Raw genomic sequence first — 19,327 nt, 5'->3', positions numbered from 1 at the left:
TCTCAATAAGGTTTACAAGAAATACTCTACCAAAAATGTTCTAAATATAGTTTTTGTAACTTTACTTCTATTTCACAATAGAAAAATTAATTTTGTCTAGTGTATTTGAAATGGTTTTGGTTCATATGCTAATATAGCTCTCTTGCCTGCTTGTCAGCACTTCTACATCTGTAATGAAAAGTCTCAGAGGTTGCAACTGAAACAGGTTTTATTGGTCAGTAATAAACAAAATAACAGAATTAATGAAGATATTCTGATGAATGCTTAACTGATGAATACATGATCATACTATGCTCAAGGTAAATGCAAATTAAGCACCTGCACACCTACACAGGGACTTCATTAGAAAATAATGCCACAGGCTGACCTAAACTCATTTCACAGATCTTTACTATAGAGTTAAGTCATAAAGCATATACTGACTGCACAGCATTTTCCGGGAGTAGTTAGCCGTTTTGCTGTTGCTTGTTTCCCAGACATGTCATTCTGACACAGGAGGCTGGTCCCTCTTCTTCCACAAATGTTTCAAGGGAAAGACTAGGAAGAGCATCTTCTTTCCCTGCCTGCAACACCTATCTCATTAATACACACAGAGCTGGGTGATTTTATTGTGCTAACCATGAATCAAAACAAGCATTTTCTCCTTCCTGAGAAGACAAACTATTCATCACAATGCTTGCACTCATTGACAAGCGGACACTAAGTCACTGCCCTTCACATGCACAAGCAAGTTCTTGGAAGCAGAACACTCGTGCTTGGAGATATTTCTGAAACATGCTCATGTTTTGTTTTAAAGAGATTGTGTCTGAATCTCAGGATGTATCGATCACCTCATCCTTCCAACAAGGTAAAAACCAGGTTTCCAGTGGGTTGTATGACGCAAGCTTGAATATTGCACCTTGAAATTCATACTGGCGTACCTTTGAATGATAGTCACTTGAACCAAGGGGAGGAAAGAGACTAAGAAGAGATTTTGTTCTTCAGTTAAACTCTAGCTAATGGAAAATGCTCAGGAGTACTAGTGTTTTGTCCTAGACAAGATGGATTAGTGGGTGGAACATAAGTAATATACCACCTTTAGTCTACCAGGTGGCTATAACGAACTCGTGACACGTTTCTATGTCTACCAGGAGATAACTTCCACAAGCTGCCGAAAACAGCAGATTCCTGAGGAAGTGGTGTCTCAGGGTTACCACTCCCATTAGAACAGTTCAAAGCGGATTTGTTTGTCCCAGAGCACTCCCACAGGACCGAGCCATCACACAAACTGCCATAACAGCCTACAGTTGTTTAAAGCTTGGAAACAAAGGAAAAAAAGCAGTGATAACCAACTCCTTTGGTTTTTGTGCCAGATATAATCTTGGATATAATATATACATATACATATATATACATATATAAACACAGATATAATGTAAAAGATACCGGCTTTCCTGCCCAGACTGTTGTGTCTCTTGCCCAGAGCACGACGGCTTCGCGCTCTCAGCTGTAAGCCACCCTCTGTCCTTCATCCCAGCTACCCCCATCCTCCTTCATGGTACTGAGGTTGCTATGCCTGACCACTTTGCCTCCAGCCACTGCCTCTAGATTCTGGCTTTTACTCTTCCTTCTCCGTGTGTGCAGAGCCCTGCAGCCTCCCTGCCGCAGGAGACTGGCCTGGTGCCCAAGAGACAAGAAGCGGGGCAGCAAAAGCCACAGGTCACTTCAGGCAGAGTGAGCTGCTTGTGCCTCATGGCTCACCGACTACCCAGCGCAGAGCAAGGACAGCCAGCCAGCTTCGCCTCGGAGGTGGTCAGCACGTGATCGGATCAGACCTAGCCCGGGGCATGGAAGGGTCCAGGAAACTCGGCTTGACAGCTGGCAAGGTGAGAGAAGCTGGCTGCAGATGAAATGCTGCCACTGGAATGAAACCTCCTGAAAGCAGAGGGGAGCCACACACCGTTCACAAGGAGTCCTGCTGCATGTTTATGCTAATTGCTGCCAGATGAAAACAAGCCCCCATGCTCCAAAGCCTAATTTGCTCCACGAAAGCCAAGCAGTAAGAGTAGATTAGACTCTAATAGGGATTAATACAAGTTAAGGCAGCGCTAATTTCCACTATGGAGACCAGAAAGGTTAGATGTGGGATGGTGTGGCTGGATGAGGAGGCAAAGGGCAGACCCACCCCTGCGGGTGCTTCCACTGACACCTGCCTGGGCCCACTTGCACTCCCCCCATGCCAGCCCTGTCCAAAACAGAGATTAGATGTGCTGGGCCGTCAGGTCAGGGTCAGTGATTTCTAATAGGTTGTGTAATGGTCAGCAGGGGATTTCTTATCCAGTCTCAACTGCACTGACCCACTTTTTTTCCAGAGCTACCATGCATCGCCTCCGAGTGACAGGGAAATCAGTTTTCACACAGACAAAACCTAATCCAAGCAAAGTCTGAGGCAGAACATGAGGTGAAGCTTGGATCCCATTCTGTCTTACCATAGCCACTTCCAAGCTACAAGTTTAATTTTATTAGCAACTAGTACTTCAGTTCATAAAAAGTGACCAATAAAAGATAATGGCAGGAAATTAAATGAACCTTAGCATGATTTAGAACCTTACTATGCAATAGTGAAGCATCCTGCAGAAAGTACATTTGGAAAGGAAAAAAGTCCAAAAGAAGCAGTCGTCAAAGGATCCAAACTACTTCAGATTCAGAGGCAAGTTAAAGCCTTCTTAAAGGCTAACAACAAATGTGCAGGTATACACATGATGAGAAGACTTATGCATTATGATTGCCACATTTACTGAACATTTGAATATAAAATATTTTTAAGAAAGAAATACTGGTCAGACAGTCCATTCTCTGCTGGCCCTTTTATGTGTGCTATAGAAATTAGGACTTTATTCACCTTCAAATACAAGTAAAACATTAAATGTAGTTTCACAGCAGGACTGGGACACACCATCTACAGTGCGTGGTCAAAGGAGGAAAAGATCTGTTTTCCTGACTCTGGGCCATACTTTTAGAAAGGTATAGAAAAGAGCATTTTTTTCTTTAATAAATAGGAAGGCTAAGAGGCTAAAATTGCTGAAGTTCTTAAATCACAATCTTTGGGAAGTAGCCTTTTTGTAGGGTTCTCCCCCAATAATTTGGTGTGCAGTATTCAGCTAAAACAAATTCCTTAGATCTCTTTTCAAAACAGCTATGAGAAGAGAAAGGACACTGAATATGTAGGTAAAAAAAATAAAGAAAGACTCTTCAGTTCATGACTGAACTATCTAAGCTTGCGGATACCCCTTTCAACAGAGAAACCAACTACAAATCATTAATATTTAGGTAGACAATTGAAGATTTGTACTTTGAAGTGAAGAATCAGAGACCAAAAAGGAAGTAATAGAAAAAGGTAAGAAACTATCCTTCATTAACCTGTTTCTTGAACATTTAACTCCAATCAAAAAATGTCATGGAGAACAATATCTTTTTTGTGTAAGACAACAGTCATTGTAATCATGTCCTTTGATCAGAAAAGTATCTACTGAACTGTGATAAACTTGAAACACTGGAATTCAGCATTCCTTCACCAGAATTCTTTGAGAGGAAACTTAAGACTTCTGACAGCATCCAAGGCATTATTAGCACCTAATTTTTCATTGTGAACTTTTTTTCAAAATATTTATTAGATAACATAATTAAAAAGTCAGCACAATTTTTATTTTAGAGCTCAGCTTTCCTTCAGAGAGGTTTCGGTTGTCAGTTTAATTCTAGGTTGTTTTAACCTGGAATAAGCTGAAATTCAGTTTCACAAATCAGAATTTTCATTTTTCCACAAAAATGAATTAGTCCATACAATACAGAGTTCTAACAAATTGTTTCTTGCAGAAAATAGGAGTATTTTGCTCAGAAAAGCCCATATAAATATTGCTCTTAGGGAAGTGTTTTCCTTCACAAAGTTGCTTTCTGACCTAAATTTTTAAAGCAATGTATTTCCACTCAGTCTGTCACTTCCAACTGGAAAATGAAGGTGGAAAATGGAAACATCTAAGTGGCTCTTCTCCTAGTGCCATTCCGTTAAAGACGCAGTTGTGTGACTGTGCACAGTTGAAGACTAAGCGATTGTCGATTGTTTAACTCCAAAGATCCTCAACAGTTCAAAGAATACAGAGGATCTGTAGACAGACCTAAATAATCACACTTCTTTCTCGTTTAAAGCATATTTCTCCTGTGCTCGGAAGGCCAGTTACAAGCCTTAAAAAGGCAAACACGCCAGTTTAACATGTGAATCATCTGAAAGCTATTGAGAGGCTTTCCTGAGCCTCTGCTACTGCCACATAATTGTTCTCCAAAGACATACGATTCCGAAGTGAGTCAGGTATTCAAGATCTCACTAACTCACCATTCACCATAGCCGAGATACCCATGCAGACCCCACAGGATGCTCTAGTATTTCTTCACTGCTATGGGTAGCTCGGTAATGTTATCAACAGGCCGTACCTTACATTAACAGCAAAATCAAGAACCAGTTAGTCCTCAGGAAAAATAATGTATAATAATAAGTTATAATACTCAGTTGAGTGAACAAATAGCTTTGAGTTAAGGAATGCTGTGTGTAAACCTAAATAAGACCAAGCATCAGAGAGGTAATGCTGCTGGACTCCTAATTAGACGACAAGTCTACTGCTCATTTAAACAGGATTGTCTACACTCTCTAGCTCCAGTAGCACCAACCCACCACACCTCCAACCAACTGCAAAGTTAGAAGGACACCCATCTGCACAGAAAAAGAAGGAACGGCCTCTAATGACTTCAGAGCCCCTATAAAATTATCACATTCTTCCAAAAAAAATATACATGCAATTTATAGTCTGGATGATCATGGACAGTATAAGAAGCTATTTTACTCAGTTGTCCAACACCTTCTGAAAAAAAGGTCTGCAAGGCACATTGCCCAAGCCACCTTACCAATAATATAAATTGTTCCTCAGAACTGTCAAAAGGCTCTGGAATATGTAAGATCTTGATGCCCCTCCTAAGGTTTTTGAATTAGAGGGTGAAACATTGCTGAGGAATAGGTGTTTGTACAAAATTATGAAGTAACAAGGTCAGAGCAGAACATAAGTATATCAAGATAGCTCATTTCCAACTAGTAAGAGTTACAGAACCAAGCAAAACTTCCCACCCACTGTTATGTCTTTATCAATTAAGGTCCCCTTGTTGTCATGATGCCCTTGAATCCCCCAAAGCAATGAGTGTAAGTATCCATCTACACAGATCTAAGTTCTGTAATATGACCTAAGATACCATACCCTTCTGCTTTCTAAAGGATGTGCAAGAAAGAAAGTGAGCACAATTCATTTATTTCTACAATGATGGTATGTCTACTCTTGCTGATACATGTTAGCCTCAAGAACAAGAAGGATATAAGACCATACAAAAAACCATACTGTAAGGTGTTCTGCCCATAAGTCAGAAGTACCTTGCCCACTTAACCTGACAAGCAGGTGACATTTGCAGGCTTTCTACTGCTTCTACATGATCGCTGCTATAGCAACAGCCATTCTACTGATATTACTAAAAGTCCAAGGAGTAGCTGTCAGTTTACACCACCCAGGAACTAGGCAGAACAATTAACATCTGTTACTGCTTCTTATTTGAGGCGTTAACAGCAGAGAAGCTATGAGAAGAATGACACTGTTAAATCCTCATTTCCAAATATGGCGCCATATACATACTCTCCTAGCCATGTACACTACAGGTCCCTTTTTCTTCAGCATCAGTATTCAGATATATTTCACACTGGATTTGCAAACACACATATCAATGGTATGGTCTTTGAATTGCCAACACTGGTGTTTAGCATGCTAGGCTCTGTGCAATCTCATAACAAGGTAAGGGATATACGTGGTCTTATACTACTTTGCGTGCACTTGTCCAAAGGACCTCAAATGGCCAGTTGGCTGCCATATCATCCACATCCTTCGGGCAACTACATACATCAGCAATAAGAAATCAGCTAGCCATTGCAAACACCAGAAATCATGAGCAGCAAAGGTGTTTTGGCCACACCTGTTCTCCTACCCTAATGCATAAAAGTGGAGGTAGGTGGTAGGCACCTGGGCTTCCTGTGTTTACATAACCTTAAAGTTACCTTGCTGGCTAATTAGCCAGCAGACCTCTCCAATATCCAAAAGATTTTCAAGGTATCACACAATGGTATCACTACTTTGTTATCATGCAGGCTACCATTGAGAAGAATTATGTCTGGGTACAAAGAGTTCTTATCATCTGAAACAAAATTTTAGTGATACTGGTTAAAGAAAGAGAAGCTTTGGCTATGGTATCTTGCCCAGCATACCTTTTCAAACAGCTGCTAATCAACAGGTTTAAGCAAGACAGTCAGGACCAGCAACTATTCACATCACAGAACGCCACAAAGGGGCAATGCAAGCCAAAACTCCCAGTAAACCACACTTACAAATGACACTTCCCTCTTGATGGGGGACCATGGCACCAAAGGAGAGACAGGTTATCAGAGATGCTTGCCACCTTAGTCTTTGTTGCCTTTCAAATGAGACAATATATGTAGCTGAAGGGCACAGTATTTTTTTTCTTTACAAATTCTTTACTCATGAGAAAATAAAGGCTTATATAGCAACTAGCTATAGTTAATGAACACCGAGCTTGTGGCAGTCGTATTGGAAGTAGACAGAGAACAGTCTGCACATCCTGCAAAGGGATTAGGATTTTAAACATTTTCTTCTGCTGAATGATCAAGGCCAATCTGAAACATCTCCACAGAGAGGTAGCAGCACCAGCCCTTCAGACTCCATGGCAGTGAATTTATGAGCTACCTGAGGTCTGCCTCAGCTTTGCCCGTTTCAAACGGACACGTGGCCTGCCAGTTTAGAGAAGTGCCCTCACTGCTCATTGCCCACCTGTCTGGCAGGTCTCCTATCTTAAGCCTAAATCCTTTCCTGGACCCAAAAGGCTTTCATTCGTAAAACAGGTAATCTTCAAAAAAAGTTAAGCTTAGGAAGAAGGCAGAAAACTGAAAAACTACCCCTTTCCTTTTAAGAAAAAAAGCCAGAGAAAACCCGAGATTTGTCTTGGAAATCTGATCTCACAGTAGGATCAAGCAGGAGGAAAAAAATACTGTGAAATTATAGAAAGTCTTTGATCAGATCTTTGAACAGCTGAGGTCTCGTTCCTCCCACCCCCTTCCAGACCCCGTGGCCTGGCGGCCGCAGCCCCCACATACTGGGCGGAGGGCTCCCAAAGCCCGGTGAGCTCCGTGCGGGGACACCCGCGGTCTCTGTGCGGCACAGACCCCTGGCAGTGGCGCGCAGGGCCCTCACGAGGTGCTAGAAGAGCACACCCACGTCCTTTTAGTAAGCAGAGTTCAAGCATTATAGAGCTTTTAAACACCGCATATCAGGTCCACGTCCATCCTTGAAGTTTAAATTCGGTGTAATTTGTGTATTATGCAATATATTCACCAAGAGCATCGAGAAGAGAAGGACGCGTAGCGACACGCACACGCCCCACCGCCCACGGCATTACTTTCTCATCCTCCGTGCCACCCAAGGCCGTTTGCACCGTAGGGAAGGATAAGCAAGGAAACCAAACGGGTTGGGGAACGTTAGCGGCGAAAGCTGGGCTCTGCCGGCACTGCCCTCGGCACAATAGTTGGATGCAATACAGCCAGGCGATGGGAGGCTGAAATACTTCCTGGGATTGCTGAAAAGGCTCATTCAATAGCCAGCAATATTTCTTTATTAGCCAACGTCTATAGCCCAGCACTGAAAGTATAATCCTAAGGGAAGGATGGGGGGAAAACAGCCATGTGCCTTCAGAAAGGGGCATGGCTTACTATTGTCTCTTGCTTCGGTTTCACTGCCAAGCCTTTTCTCCTCTCTCTCTCTTTTTTTTTCTCCTCTCCTTTTTTTTTTTTTTTCTTCTTTTTTGACGTTACCGAGCTCCATCGATGGAGGCAAGGTGCTCGCGCCGGGCCGGGCGGCCGTTAACCGCCGCCGCCGCCGGCCGTTAACCGCCGCTGGCCCCCACCCCGCTCCCTCACAGAAGCCGGCGCCGCTGGGGGAGCGGGGCGACGGCCGCCGCCCCCCGGGCTCTGCCGCCGCTACGCCGAAGTTCAGGCAGCCCGGAGCGGCCGCCCGGACGGCGGCGGCCCGCAGCCCCCAGGGGAGAGGCCGCCGCCCCTCGGCGCCGACCCCCCGGGGAGTGGAGACGCCCCCCGCGCCCCCGCTTACCTTTCACTTGACTTTCATACTCGGCTATTATCTCTTTGTCCTTCTTGAATCTGCTCGGGGTTGACATTATCCACTTGCTTCTTCCGCCTCTCCGCTGCCTCTCTGTGTTATCTTTCTGGGAAGGCTCTCAAGTTGTGTCAGGTCGCCACGAGCCCGGGCGAGCGACGGAGGGAGGCAGGCAGGGAGGCGGCCGGGGCGGCGGAGCGCGGCTGGCCCCGGGGGAGCGCCGCCGGCACCAGCGGCGGTGAGGCAACGGCGAGGTGGCGATCAGGCTAACCCCGGCGCGGGCACCATCGCCTCCCGGCACCGCCGCCAGCAGCAGCAGCAGCAGCAGCAGCAGCAGCGCGGTCCGCGGCGCGGAGCCGCCGCAGGGCGGGGCGGCGGGGGAGCTGCCGGCGGCCGCGGGGCGCCCGCTGCCGCTAGGCGAGGGCGGGGGCGCGGCAGCTGCGCCCCGCCATTGTCAGCGCCGCCTCGCGCGCCCGCGGGCGGGGAAGGGAGCGGGGCGGGCAGCGCGGTCCGCACGCCAGAGGCACCAGCTACTGCCGCCGCGGCGCTCCGCGGGGTGGCGACGTCCCCAGCCCCCCGCCGTGACTAACGCCGCGCCGCGCCGCGGAGGCGCATGTCCCGACGCCGCAGCCCCAGCGGCGGCCGGCGCGGAGCTGCACCCCCGCCGCGCCCCGGAGAGGTGTCTCCGGGAATAAACTTCTCCCCGCCCTCCTCGGCCGCTCTCTCCTCCCTTCCTGCCGCCGCGCTCGCCTCTTCCCCGGCGGCGCCCGCTCCGCCTTCCCCCGGCCCGCGGCCGCCGCCCAGACCGGGGCCGGGCCCGGCGCCCCGCGGCGGGAGGCCGCGGCGGGGACCGGAGGGACACGGCAGCGTGCGGCGCCGGGCGCCCTCTGCGCAAGGGGGGTGAGGCGGCCGTGAGGCGGCGGCGGCGAGCCCCGGCTGCCGGCGTGGGGAGTTGAGCCCACACGGTGCCCCCGCCGGAAAGCCCCGTGGCAGGGCGGAGGACGAGGGGCAGGCCGGAGGGGGGTTTCCCTCGGGGGTCGCGTTTTGCTTCCCCGTCTCTCTGAGGGCAGCCCGTGGCTTTGCACTGCTCCTGTGTGAGGGCAGCCCGTGGTTTCGTGTCGTTCGCGCTGACCGGGGCTGGGCCACCCGAGCACCCCAGGCCCGAGAGGGGCCGGTGGCATGGCAGCACCAAGATGTGACTGCGGCCAGCGCTTGTCCCTAAGCAGAGCTCGTTCCCTTATCCTTGCCTGTTTTTTTCCCTCTGCGTCGGCTTCATGTTGGTGCTCCCCTTCTGATGAAGCTGATTCAAGAGCAGGGCTGCTGTCAGCCCTTGTGCGGGGCATTCCACACACTTTACATGGGGGAACAAACAGAACAGGGCGGGAGGACATCAGAAGTCCTGCTCCTGTGAAGTGTTGTGTGGCACATGCGAGGGGGTCACCCAGTAGGACGCTAGCGTTAGATCAGTACACCTCAGACGGGTGTGGTGGTGGTGTGCAGTCCACCCCACGAAGCCAGGGCTGGTGCGAAACACACGGTAGTAAGTGGGCGACAGTCTGGAAGGGCAGGAGGAGCCCGGCAGTGAGGAGCTCTGGGTCGGAGTGTGGGGCAAGTCACCAAGGAGGAGAGGTGGCCCAGGCGCATCCATGTTGTCAGGGACTCCAGCGTGGGGGCAGCCTCAGCGCCTGGCTCAGCCCCTGCGAGGTCGTGAGGTGCGAGGCAGCTGGCAGCTCCGCGGACAGGGCCGCGGCTGCGGTGCCAGGAGCTGAGCGTGCCCGTTAGCAAACCCTGTAGCAGAGTGCTTGTCGGGTGCCAGCGCTCAGCCTGGACCCACCTGCAAGAAAAGTCAGACATGACTCAGGTCACACAACCCCTTTTCCTTCTCCTCCCTGTCCTGAAAGCCAGCCTTTGCCCAAGAAGAGCTTGCTAAGAAAGGTGAAGCAGAAAGCATGGGGGGGAAGAAGGCGGCTGTCCTATGACAAGCAAAGAGTGTGGCTGCCTTCGTGGAGTCGAAGCCAAAAGCCAAGGCCATAGATGCAGACTTTGAGCTCCTCATCTCTAAGGAGTTAAAGTCAATCAGTTCTGGAGGCAAACAGGGCTCCGGTGCCTTCACGTATGTCCAGGAGTGATTAGACAAAGTTGCAAACTGTTCACAAGGACTTTCAGAAGACAACCCAGGTGGCTACTGTGTGATTAGTGTGGCACAAGTGCCCAAAGAAATAAAATGCGAAAGCTCCTGTCCCAGACAGCTAGTCCTGACAAGGCCAGGACCTGGTCCTTCAGGACAAACAGGAGGGAATAATGGGATCATCTGCTTCTGGGAAAGTTTAAACCAGCTACCCAGTAATTTGGCTGCACTTGAGTTTTACTGCTACAGGGATCTGGCGCCTGGAGGTAAATGCCAGTTACCATACTAATGCTGACATTCTTACCTGGTTTACATTTAATTCTTATAAACCCGTTGCTTTAACATCGCAGTCGCTCACTTCCACGCCTCAGCACTTCAGTGGTCAGTGTACCTCTATCCTTTGCAGTTCGTCTTTCAGTTTCATTAGGTACTATGCTCTCTTGGGCTACAGGATCAGGTGTAATAGGATTCCTGTTCTCCTTTCTCCCTTCTATAAGGGATCTTCCTTTCTCCCTCTATAATTCTACTCTGTACTCTATCTCCTCCTCCTGCCCTCCCAGCACTCTCTTTCCAGTGCCGATCCCAGTTCAGATCACCTAAAGCAATCTTAGTGCAGGAGACTATTGTCTGAAGCCAAGTTAGTCTTGAGCTGGATGGTCAAATTACATCCCTTGAATAAGAAGCCCTGCCTCAAAAGAGCAGTCATCTCCATAATCCCACCTAACTCTGATTTTCAGCTCAGCCTTTGACGGTCACGTCTTGCCTCCTGGCTGCTCCAGTCCATCTGTTAGGCTGGGGACACGCTGGTTTACACGGCGGTAGGCCAAATGCCCAGGGGACCCAGGTGCTAACTGTAGATTAGCTGCGAGTCTCGCCTAGTCCTGCAGAGAATGGCATTTTCATGGTCAGTGAGGGACAGAGGACAGAGGGCAGCTGTCGAGTCCCCTTCTGCCCTGGGTGAGGCTGTGCAGGGTGGCAGCTCTAGCTCGGCCACCCTGGCCAGGGGTCTCCCTTGTCTGGGAGCTGGGCATGCAAACTGCCTGAGATGTGGCTGGGAGCGTAGACATGAAGTTACTTGCCTCCTCCCATCCCCAGGGCTCAAGAACACAGCCACGCAGCCTACGCTGGGATATGCCCCCCAGATCCTTTTCCACAGCAGAAGGGTGCAGAGAGGGGGCTGGAAGCCCTTGTCAATGCCACCCCTTCCCTCTGTGTTAGCCACTGCCACTAGCAGTGGTGATGCACCTGGCTCTGTGGAGTTAGGCAAGCCCCAGACCACGGATGCAGCATTTCTGTTTCTCTGCGAGGGCAATTGCCTGTGAAGATACAGAAACCATCTCCTGCCCCTGGAGATTGCTCTCCCTGCATGTCAATGCCCCGCTAGCACATTCAGCCTGCTTGGCTCAGGGCTTGTGTCCGTGGCGGGCTCCCTGGCCAAGGATGGACCTGTGTCCACAGTAGGTCCGAGCATGCTGGGCTCGCGGCTGCCTATATCCTGGATCCCTGAGTCAGGGTTGGCCTTCAGGACAGCCAGGATTGAGCTAGCCGAGAAATCTGATTTCCCCCCTCCTCCTACTTTAGGGATTGCCAAGGGATTGAGCATTATTACATGGGTGTAATCTTTTAAGATGTTTGTGGCAGCTCAAGTCTCTGGACTCAATTCCACACTAATTTACACAGCCTGCAATTCCTCTGCAAGGACGGTGATTGCACAGGGACAGACCCTGCCCAGGCTCTGCAGTGCCAGTTTTGAGGCTACTTACAAGACACAGAAGGTTATTACAGAAACTCCTTTTCGGGAATCCTCTTCCCAGAAAGGTCCCCACAGACTTCCCATCAATTTCAAGAACAAAAGTGCTACAGCTGAGGAACAGTCTTGTTACAAGAACCCCTGCACATCCATGGATGATGTTAGAAAATGCTTATCCACAGTGTTGCTCTGTGGACTCTAAAAATTTATTCGTGTACAGTGTATCCAGGTCTTGGGAAGGAGGATGCTGTAGACATTTAAAAAGTATTAGGATAAAGCTGACTGAGAGCACATATGCTGTTGCAAGACACAGAGTTGTATCAATAATACTGTGCAGTAGGGTACTGCAGCAGTACAATACTGGTGCAGGGTTTGTGTACTGCACCTCAGTGTATGGAGTTAGATAATCTACTCCATCAGGGAATTGGAAATCCTGAATTATGTATGATAAAACAGAGATGTGTTTATACAGAGAGCAGTTCCTGCAATACTTCATGCATATCAGTGCAAAAAGGGGAGAACAGAGGCCCGCTGGATTCTGCTTGCTTGAGAACTTCATTGTTGCATTTCATTTACACAGCCTGATGAGCTGTGCAGTAGTTGCTTTCGTGTGCTGCTAATAAAAATAGACCATATAACTGATTGCTGGAATACCACCGAGCTACTCTCTGTGTAGCATGGAATGAAATACATCAACCCCCTTAAATGGCAAGACCCTGCACTAATTTTCTTTAGGCTGAAAAGGAGACAAATAATTCATCATGCTTTATAATTGCAGTCAATCAGTCATTTTACAGTTGGACAGTAAGTCTCTAAATGAAAGAGCAAGTTTTAATTGAAACAATGAAACATTTGATTGTTATTGAAAAAACAGTAAGGAGCAGCATTCAAAAAGCTTGTTCAAATGTTTGTCACTGATAAGGTGCATGCACAATTCTATAGAATCAAATCTATTTGCTTATTTTAGTAAACAGAGTTATTTATCTAAGATATAAAGCCAGTGAGGCTTTTTTCTCCCTCCCAAGCAGTGCAGCACTTACTGCTGCTCCACGCTCATAAACTCTTGAGATACGGAGATGAAATCTGGGTTTATGGGGTTTGTCACTGGCTATACAAGAGCTGGGACTTCACCTTGGTTGACCTGACAGTGAGTGGCTCTGAAGCATTCAGCTGGTCCTTCGCAGTAATGACCCAAGCCACAAAAGGAGAATCACAAGCTGCCCAAACTTCCAGTACTCCAGGGAAGAGTGTTTCCCTCTCTTGAGCTGCTTTGTGAGCCTAAGCTGCCACTAATCTCACATCTCCAGGGACAGTACTATAACTCTGAATCCCGAGATAGGTATCTTGATTGTGGCCTGTCTACACATGAGGTTATTCCAGAAGACCTATTCAGAAATAAAAATTAGCTTAATCTCTTTTGGAAGAAGATTAAAGGAGTAAAAGGTATTCTTATTTCACAATAGGAGTGTCTACAGATGGAGTATGTAGAATTGGTAATTTGCTTTGAATTCATGCTATACTTGGATCCATAATCATTGTCATGTGTAGACAAGCCCTAAGGGCTGATCATCTACTTTTTAGGATTACCATTTTCGTCTATTGAGCAATTGCTGAGTTTCTTTCGAACATAATGATCTGACTGTCTTTTTTGTGAACTTCACACACCTAAATTTAGGCAGCTAAAATTATATGTCTAATCTAAACACGTCATTTATCGTCTTTCCAAAGTCAATCAGGAGAGGTGGGCTTGTCCATGGTAGTGATCAGTACATTCCACTTAGTCTAAGGTGAATTTTGTTCCATTTTCCCTTGTTACCATAACCAATGTTGATATAAGAGAGTTACATCCTTTTAGCAAAATCTGAAAGCAATAGTCTGAATGTTAACAACAGTCTGTTGTAAATATAATTATGAACTTTAATACCTTGTTCCTGAATAAAATGCTTAGATAAATGTTCTGCAGTTTGTATTTGTTCATTTACTGTTTGTACATGCTGGGAAAGTAATCCTGCCAGCCTGTTGTTCTGAAGGAGGATTCAGGAAAAACATCATTAGGTAACATGCTATCTATACGTATGGGGGTGGGTGTGTGTGTGGGTGTGTGTACCCAAAGTTGCTATGTCCAAATGCGTGCAATAGCCCTCTCTGGTTGAAATGCGTAAGTCATCTGAATCTGGTGGAGAATTGTTCACATTATAGAAAATACATCATCTTCCAGGTAAAGTCACTGACTTGAAATTAAAGAGATCCTTCTGTATGAATAAGGTAGGATTTCAGCCCTGGACTGATACAGACTGATACAGTACATGATGTAGACTGATATAGTACATCAGTAATCATTGTATTACTTTGAAAGCAAAAAAAAAAAAAAAAAAAAAAAAAAAAAAAGAGCCAAACCTCCTCACATAAGGTTAGTTGGTATTTTGTTGGAAGAAATTAATGATACTTAAAGCAGTAATTGGTACGTCAATATTTAGTCCTTCGGCTTTACAGTCGTGAAGTGCAGTTTAATGATTCCTTGTTAACTTGTTCATTTTGAGCAGTGCTAATAGGGCTAATGACATCACTAATATATGAAAAGTGATGAGGCTACTTTATGCCTTTGACTGTTGTCAAAAATATTATCCTTTTTTATATGGTGTTGCTATTCGCTGCCCAATTAGTAATTACAAGGAAGAATGAATTCCAGATAATAACTTTCTCACTTAATGAGAAGAGATGGGGGCAGTCTTGCCATTTTAAAAGAGAAGAAATATGAGTAATTGCATTCCCACTGCACATTTCGTGTTCTCTGTAGGGCTCCTTTCTGTCTCTTGGTAGCCTTTGGGACTCCAATACTCCAGTTCTTCTGAACATAATGATCTGAATGTCCAGTTTGTAAGCTTCGCACACCTAAATTTAGGCAATTACGTTTGCCTTCCACCTGCCAGCTTACATGTGCCAGTATTATTTTGGATCTTTATCTTATTTACTTAAATAAAACAGCTATATTGTGCAGAGAAGTTCTAGTATATTTTTTGGTTTAGCTTTTCATTCCGAGCCTGGTGGGGGAACATCAGCGTGTTTGAGAGAGCTCTTCCAAGTGAGCCTGAGGGGCCACGTTAGTGGTAATTCAAGTCTCTGATGAGCAGATAATTGCAACTCTGATAATTAGCCTTTGGTTTTACATTTTCTATTTGCATTGTTTATGTTTGTTCCATCAGTTCTCAGCTAAAAATGAAATACTTCTGCTAATTCATTACTCCTGGCCTTCTGATGCTAATGGTTTTGAGTGGAGAACATTAAAAGTTAGATTAAATTTAAAAGGAGAAGAAACTGTGCTTGAAGCAACATCAGAAAATTAAGAACATTGTGTTTTTAAAAATCAGTCCTGTATGCTTCATCATGCTATTGCTATCTGGCTCTAACAACAGTGCTTATGTGAATACGGCTACTGGATTGTACCCTCAGAATTTAGATAGGGGAATCCAACTCCCAGGCTTGCTATCCTTATATGGTCTCCATGGGTGATCCAGATTTTGCAGAATCTTAGCCTTCTGCTTTGTTTCAGCGTGTGCCAGTGGTTTAAAGGCTGTGAGCTGCCCTCACTTGTCTCAAAAGGGTATTCATTCTGAAGCTCAGCAATGACGCTTCAAATGTCAGCCTTGTTCATTTTAGCAGAAACATCTTGCTAGTGTGCTTATTCATTAGTGTGGGCTAGAAGGGTGGGAACAGCTGCGGCCTATCAGGCTAAAAAAGTGCATTGCTATTAATGGTCTACCCAGCATGCTGCCCTTTCTTTGATTCAGCCCCTGGACCACCCTCTGACTGAGCCCCTACCCAAGAGCCAGGTGTATGTGGAGAGAAACCATGGTGGAAAAAACAAAGCCCTTTCTGTAGTATTTTCTCTTCTGATTATTACTGATAGCAGCAAAATGCTGCTTTACTGAGTTCTTTTTTTCCTCAGCTACTTTTGCCTTTGCTGTTGCGAAAGGACAACACAGAATTGGTGCGGGACGAGTGTCAGATGGCTGAAGGTGGTCTTACTTGGGCATGTAGAGATGGGAACGGATATAGCCATTCACCTGGCAGTGGGGAGATCTAGTGTTTCTACATTTTGCCTAATGTCAGTTTAATGTCACTCAAAAGCACAGCTTCTTGCACAGTCCGAGATTGCTCCAGTGTGAGTTGGGTGCTGGCAGCTGGAATAGTTTCAGGCTGAAGAAGGAATTGAATTCAGGCTTCCTGCTTCTTGAGCTGCTGTTCCCTTCTTCTCCTGCCACGAGCTTTTAAAACAAGAGTAACACTAATGCTGTCCTTCTACAGACTTGATGCTTGTGTGATCCTCTAAAGGGAAGGTGGCCCTTGCTACAGTCCCGCTCTCAAATTGTTGCGTTAAGCATTGAGCCCTGGGCAGGGGAGAGGCTTCAGTCATCTCTTCGTGCTTGGCTTTTCTTATTGCCTGGCTTTAAGAGCCTCTTCATGTGGTGTGCAGGCTTTTGGGATGGATTTTGAGGTGCCTACATTTCCTCAGGCAATGCCTAGGGAGCCCATGTGCCTGCTGCAGAGGAGTGGATGTCACAGGGGCTGGGGAGGCAGGAGGCGCCCTCAGTACCAACATCCATCGCTGAGCCTAATTTGCAGTCATATCCTCGGGTCATAGCTGGCCCTATTGGCACACTATGGCCACTCGTTCACATCAACAGGAGATGCACAGTAGCTCAAAGATGAAATATAATAATCTTAGCCTCACAACTGGGGCTTAGAAGTAAAGCTTTTAAGCTTTTGTTCCACTGTCCAAGAAGACCTATGTTCTACATTAGAGAAAATCTGAAAAAAGTTCAAGATCTATTTTTTCTTTCATTTTTGGTGTGTGTTTGCACTTTTCTTAGTTTTAGCTTATTTTTCTTATTTGTTTCACTAGCCCAATGTCACAATAACTGGGTTTGCAAACATTACAGATACCTGATTCCAAGTAAACAATGTCTTTATGGAGTCATCTCTCTTTCTCATGTGCACTCATACAACTGATAGTCTTCTGTTAACACTAACTGCTTGAAAAACATATTTTTACCAAGTCTAAATGTAACTGACAATAACTGTTTAACATAATCCATAATTTCCAGAACCGTACAAGACAAAAGATCTATAGAAAATATTTCCTATGGGCCCCCAGCTGCAGCTATTAATATATTTCAGGTGTCACAGCTCCCTCAAGTGGAAAGATAAGCGAAGTGGACTAATGCCAGGAGGAGGTTTCTACAGACAACAAACTAAATGCTTCCAAGCTCAGAAAAGAAAATATTTATAATGTACCTTTTCTTTTTTTGTCTGAATACAGTAGCTGATTCTCCCTTCTGTCTTCACAAAATGATATTTGACCAAAAGGCATGTGTAAAAGCTCAGCAAAGTAAACTACATGGACTAGATTTTCATACGGATTCAAAATGGATATTTACTGTTGACTGTAGTCTAATAGGTTCATTCATACTAAGCAGGGCTACAAGGATTAAGTTTTCAAACCACAATATCTGAGATATGCCAGGACAAGGAACATCCTACCAGTATCATTCTCCGGGGTCTAACCGCTGCAACAAATACAACACAAAATACATGCCATTCATTTAAGCATATGTAAATCGTCTTGAGTTTGTTTTCATAACACAGATTACCAGTATTTTGAACCTCTGCAAGAACTGATGTCTCCTTTCGTGTGCTTGCAAGTGTGACACTGGGTGAAGCCTTGTCCATGTGAATGACATAGTCTAACCCAGGCAAGGTAACATACTTGGAATGGAAATGGATTCAGAAACTTTCCACTGAAAAATTATTTCAGGGGCTCGCCAATATTTCTAATCCCCAATATAATCCCTTCTGTGGCTTATATCATCTCAGAAACCTTTGTGGTTTCTGGGGAGAAGATACCTTGTAACATATACATTTTATAAATAGCTTAAGTTAATTTCCCCCAATACAGTTAAAATTATAATTTACATTAATAATTATTAGATTGGTAATTTAATATTATTAGATTGATAATTTAATATTAAAAATAATTAATGGAGTTTAATGCGCTTCATTACTCTTCCCTTTTAAGCAAGTCTGCTTACGTTACTGACTATATTAAGTAGCGATGCAAGCTGTAGATTTAAAAATGGGCTTGCAGGTGATGGATGGTGCTGGCGAACAAGGAGAGGGCTCACCATGATGGTTATAGTTAGATGGTAGCTCAGCCTGTGAGAATTTGAATTAGATACAATGGTATCTGCATCTGGAGACACAACAACAGCACCACATAAATCATGTGCATTGTTATATGTTCTCAAGGTACATAAGATGTTGCCTGGCAACTGCATGTCTCCCAGCTCTGCAAAGTAAGTGTTTTTAATTACGTCTCTGTGATACTGCATGACCACAGAATTAAGAAAACTGAATCTGCTTCATCACTTTAAAAATGATATTTATTAGAAAAAAGAGTCTTCTTTTTTCCAGTCATCAGTATGCCTTGTCTTAATCAAGCATCCTGTCCTTCTGATGTTCCTAAGTACGTATGACAGTATTGCAGTTCAAGGATAATTATGCAGAAGCAGTTTTCTTTTCCTTGAATATTTCAGCAGTTATAGGATTTATAAAGCATCCTTCATGTAGTCACAGGATGCTGCTCCTTCTTCTTTTTTTATCGTTTTCTGCTTACATCTCTGTACTCACAGAGATGATAAATTGAGGCTATTCTGTTCTCCTGTGGCTAGGACACATTCTCTGTGTAGGGAAAGCTAATAACATGCAGACCTTCTTGTCTCTTATCAGTAATTTACAACATGCTTCATTTGGATTTAGGCAGGCTAAATGCATTTGAACAATTAGATCCAATATATGCTATATTTCCAGGTTTCTGTGAGCTGTAACTACTGTACTTTATCTCAAAAGGGCTCAGAACGGAACACATTAGTAAGACGCATTTTACTAATCCCAGTTCTGTTGTCCAGTCCAAGCCGTAGCCTTCTGTGAAGAATGTGGAGAAGAAATTGTAAAACTCATTAGTCTTTGCAGGTCCAGCTTTAGCAGGAAAGTGAGCACCTGCACAGTCAACAGTTCCCTCTAGCACAATGCTCCTGTGGTCTGGGAGTCAGCCCTCTAGTCTAGCCTACTTTGTCAGCGGGAATTAAAGGCAGCTCTCCTATTTTTGAGTGACTACGCTAACCAGAGAGTGATAGAAAGGCTGCCAGG

At 45.5% G+C, this 19,327-nt stretch overlaps 1 protein-coding gene across 2 annotated transcripts in view; it reads right to left on the bottom strand.

Annotated features, from left to right (window-relative positions):
* SRGAP1 (SLIT-ROBO Rho GTPase activating protein 1) overlaps positions 1 to 9,001 on the bottom strand; it is a 147,648-nt gene extending 138,647 nt beyond the window's left edge. For both annotated transcript variants that reach the window (XM_026092362.2, XM_026092363.2), the window contains exon 1: positions 8,238 to 9,001. In XM_026092362.2, the coding sequence (XP_025948147.1) occupies positions 8,238 to 8,304 (67 nt within the window). In that variant the 5' untranslated portion in view covers positions 8,305 to 9,001. The remainder of the gene's footprint in view (positions 1 to 8,237) is intronic.
* Between the last annotated feature and the right edge of the window lie 10,326 nt (positions 9,002 to 19,327).

The sequence above is a fragment of the Dromaius novaehollandiae genome, chromosome 1 (assembly GCF_036370855.1).
Source record: "Dromaius novaehollandiae isolate bDroNov1 chromosome 1, bDroNov1.hap1, whole genome shotgun sequence".
In the NCBI taxonomy this organism is placed as follows: Eukaryota; Metazoa; Chordata; class Aves; order Casuariiformes; family Dromaiidae; genus Dromaius; species Dromaius novaehollandiae.
This window is presented reverse-complemented; position numbering and strand designations above follow the sequence as displayed.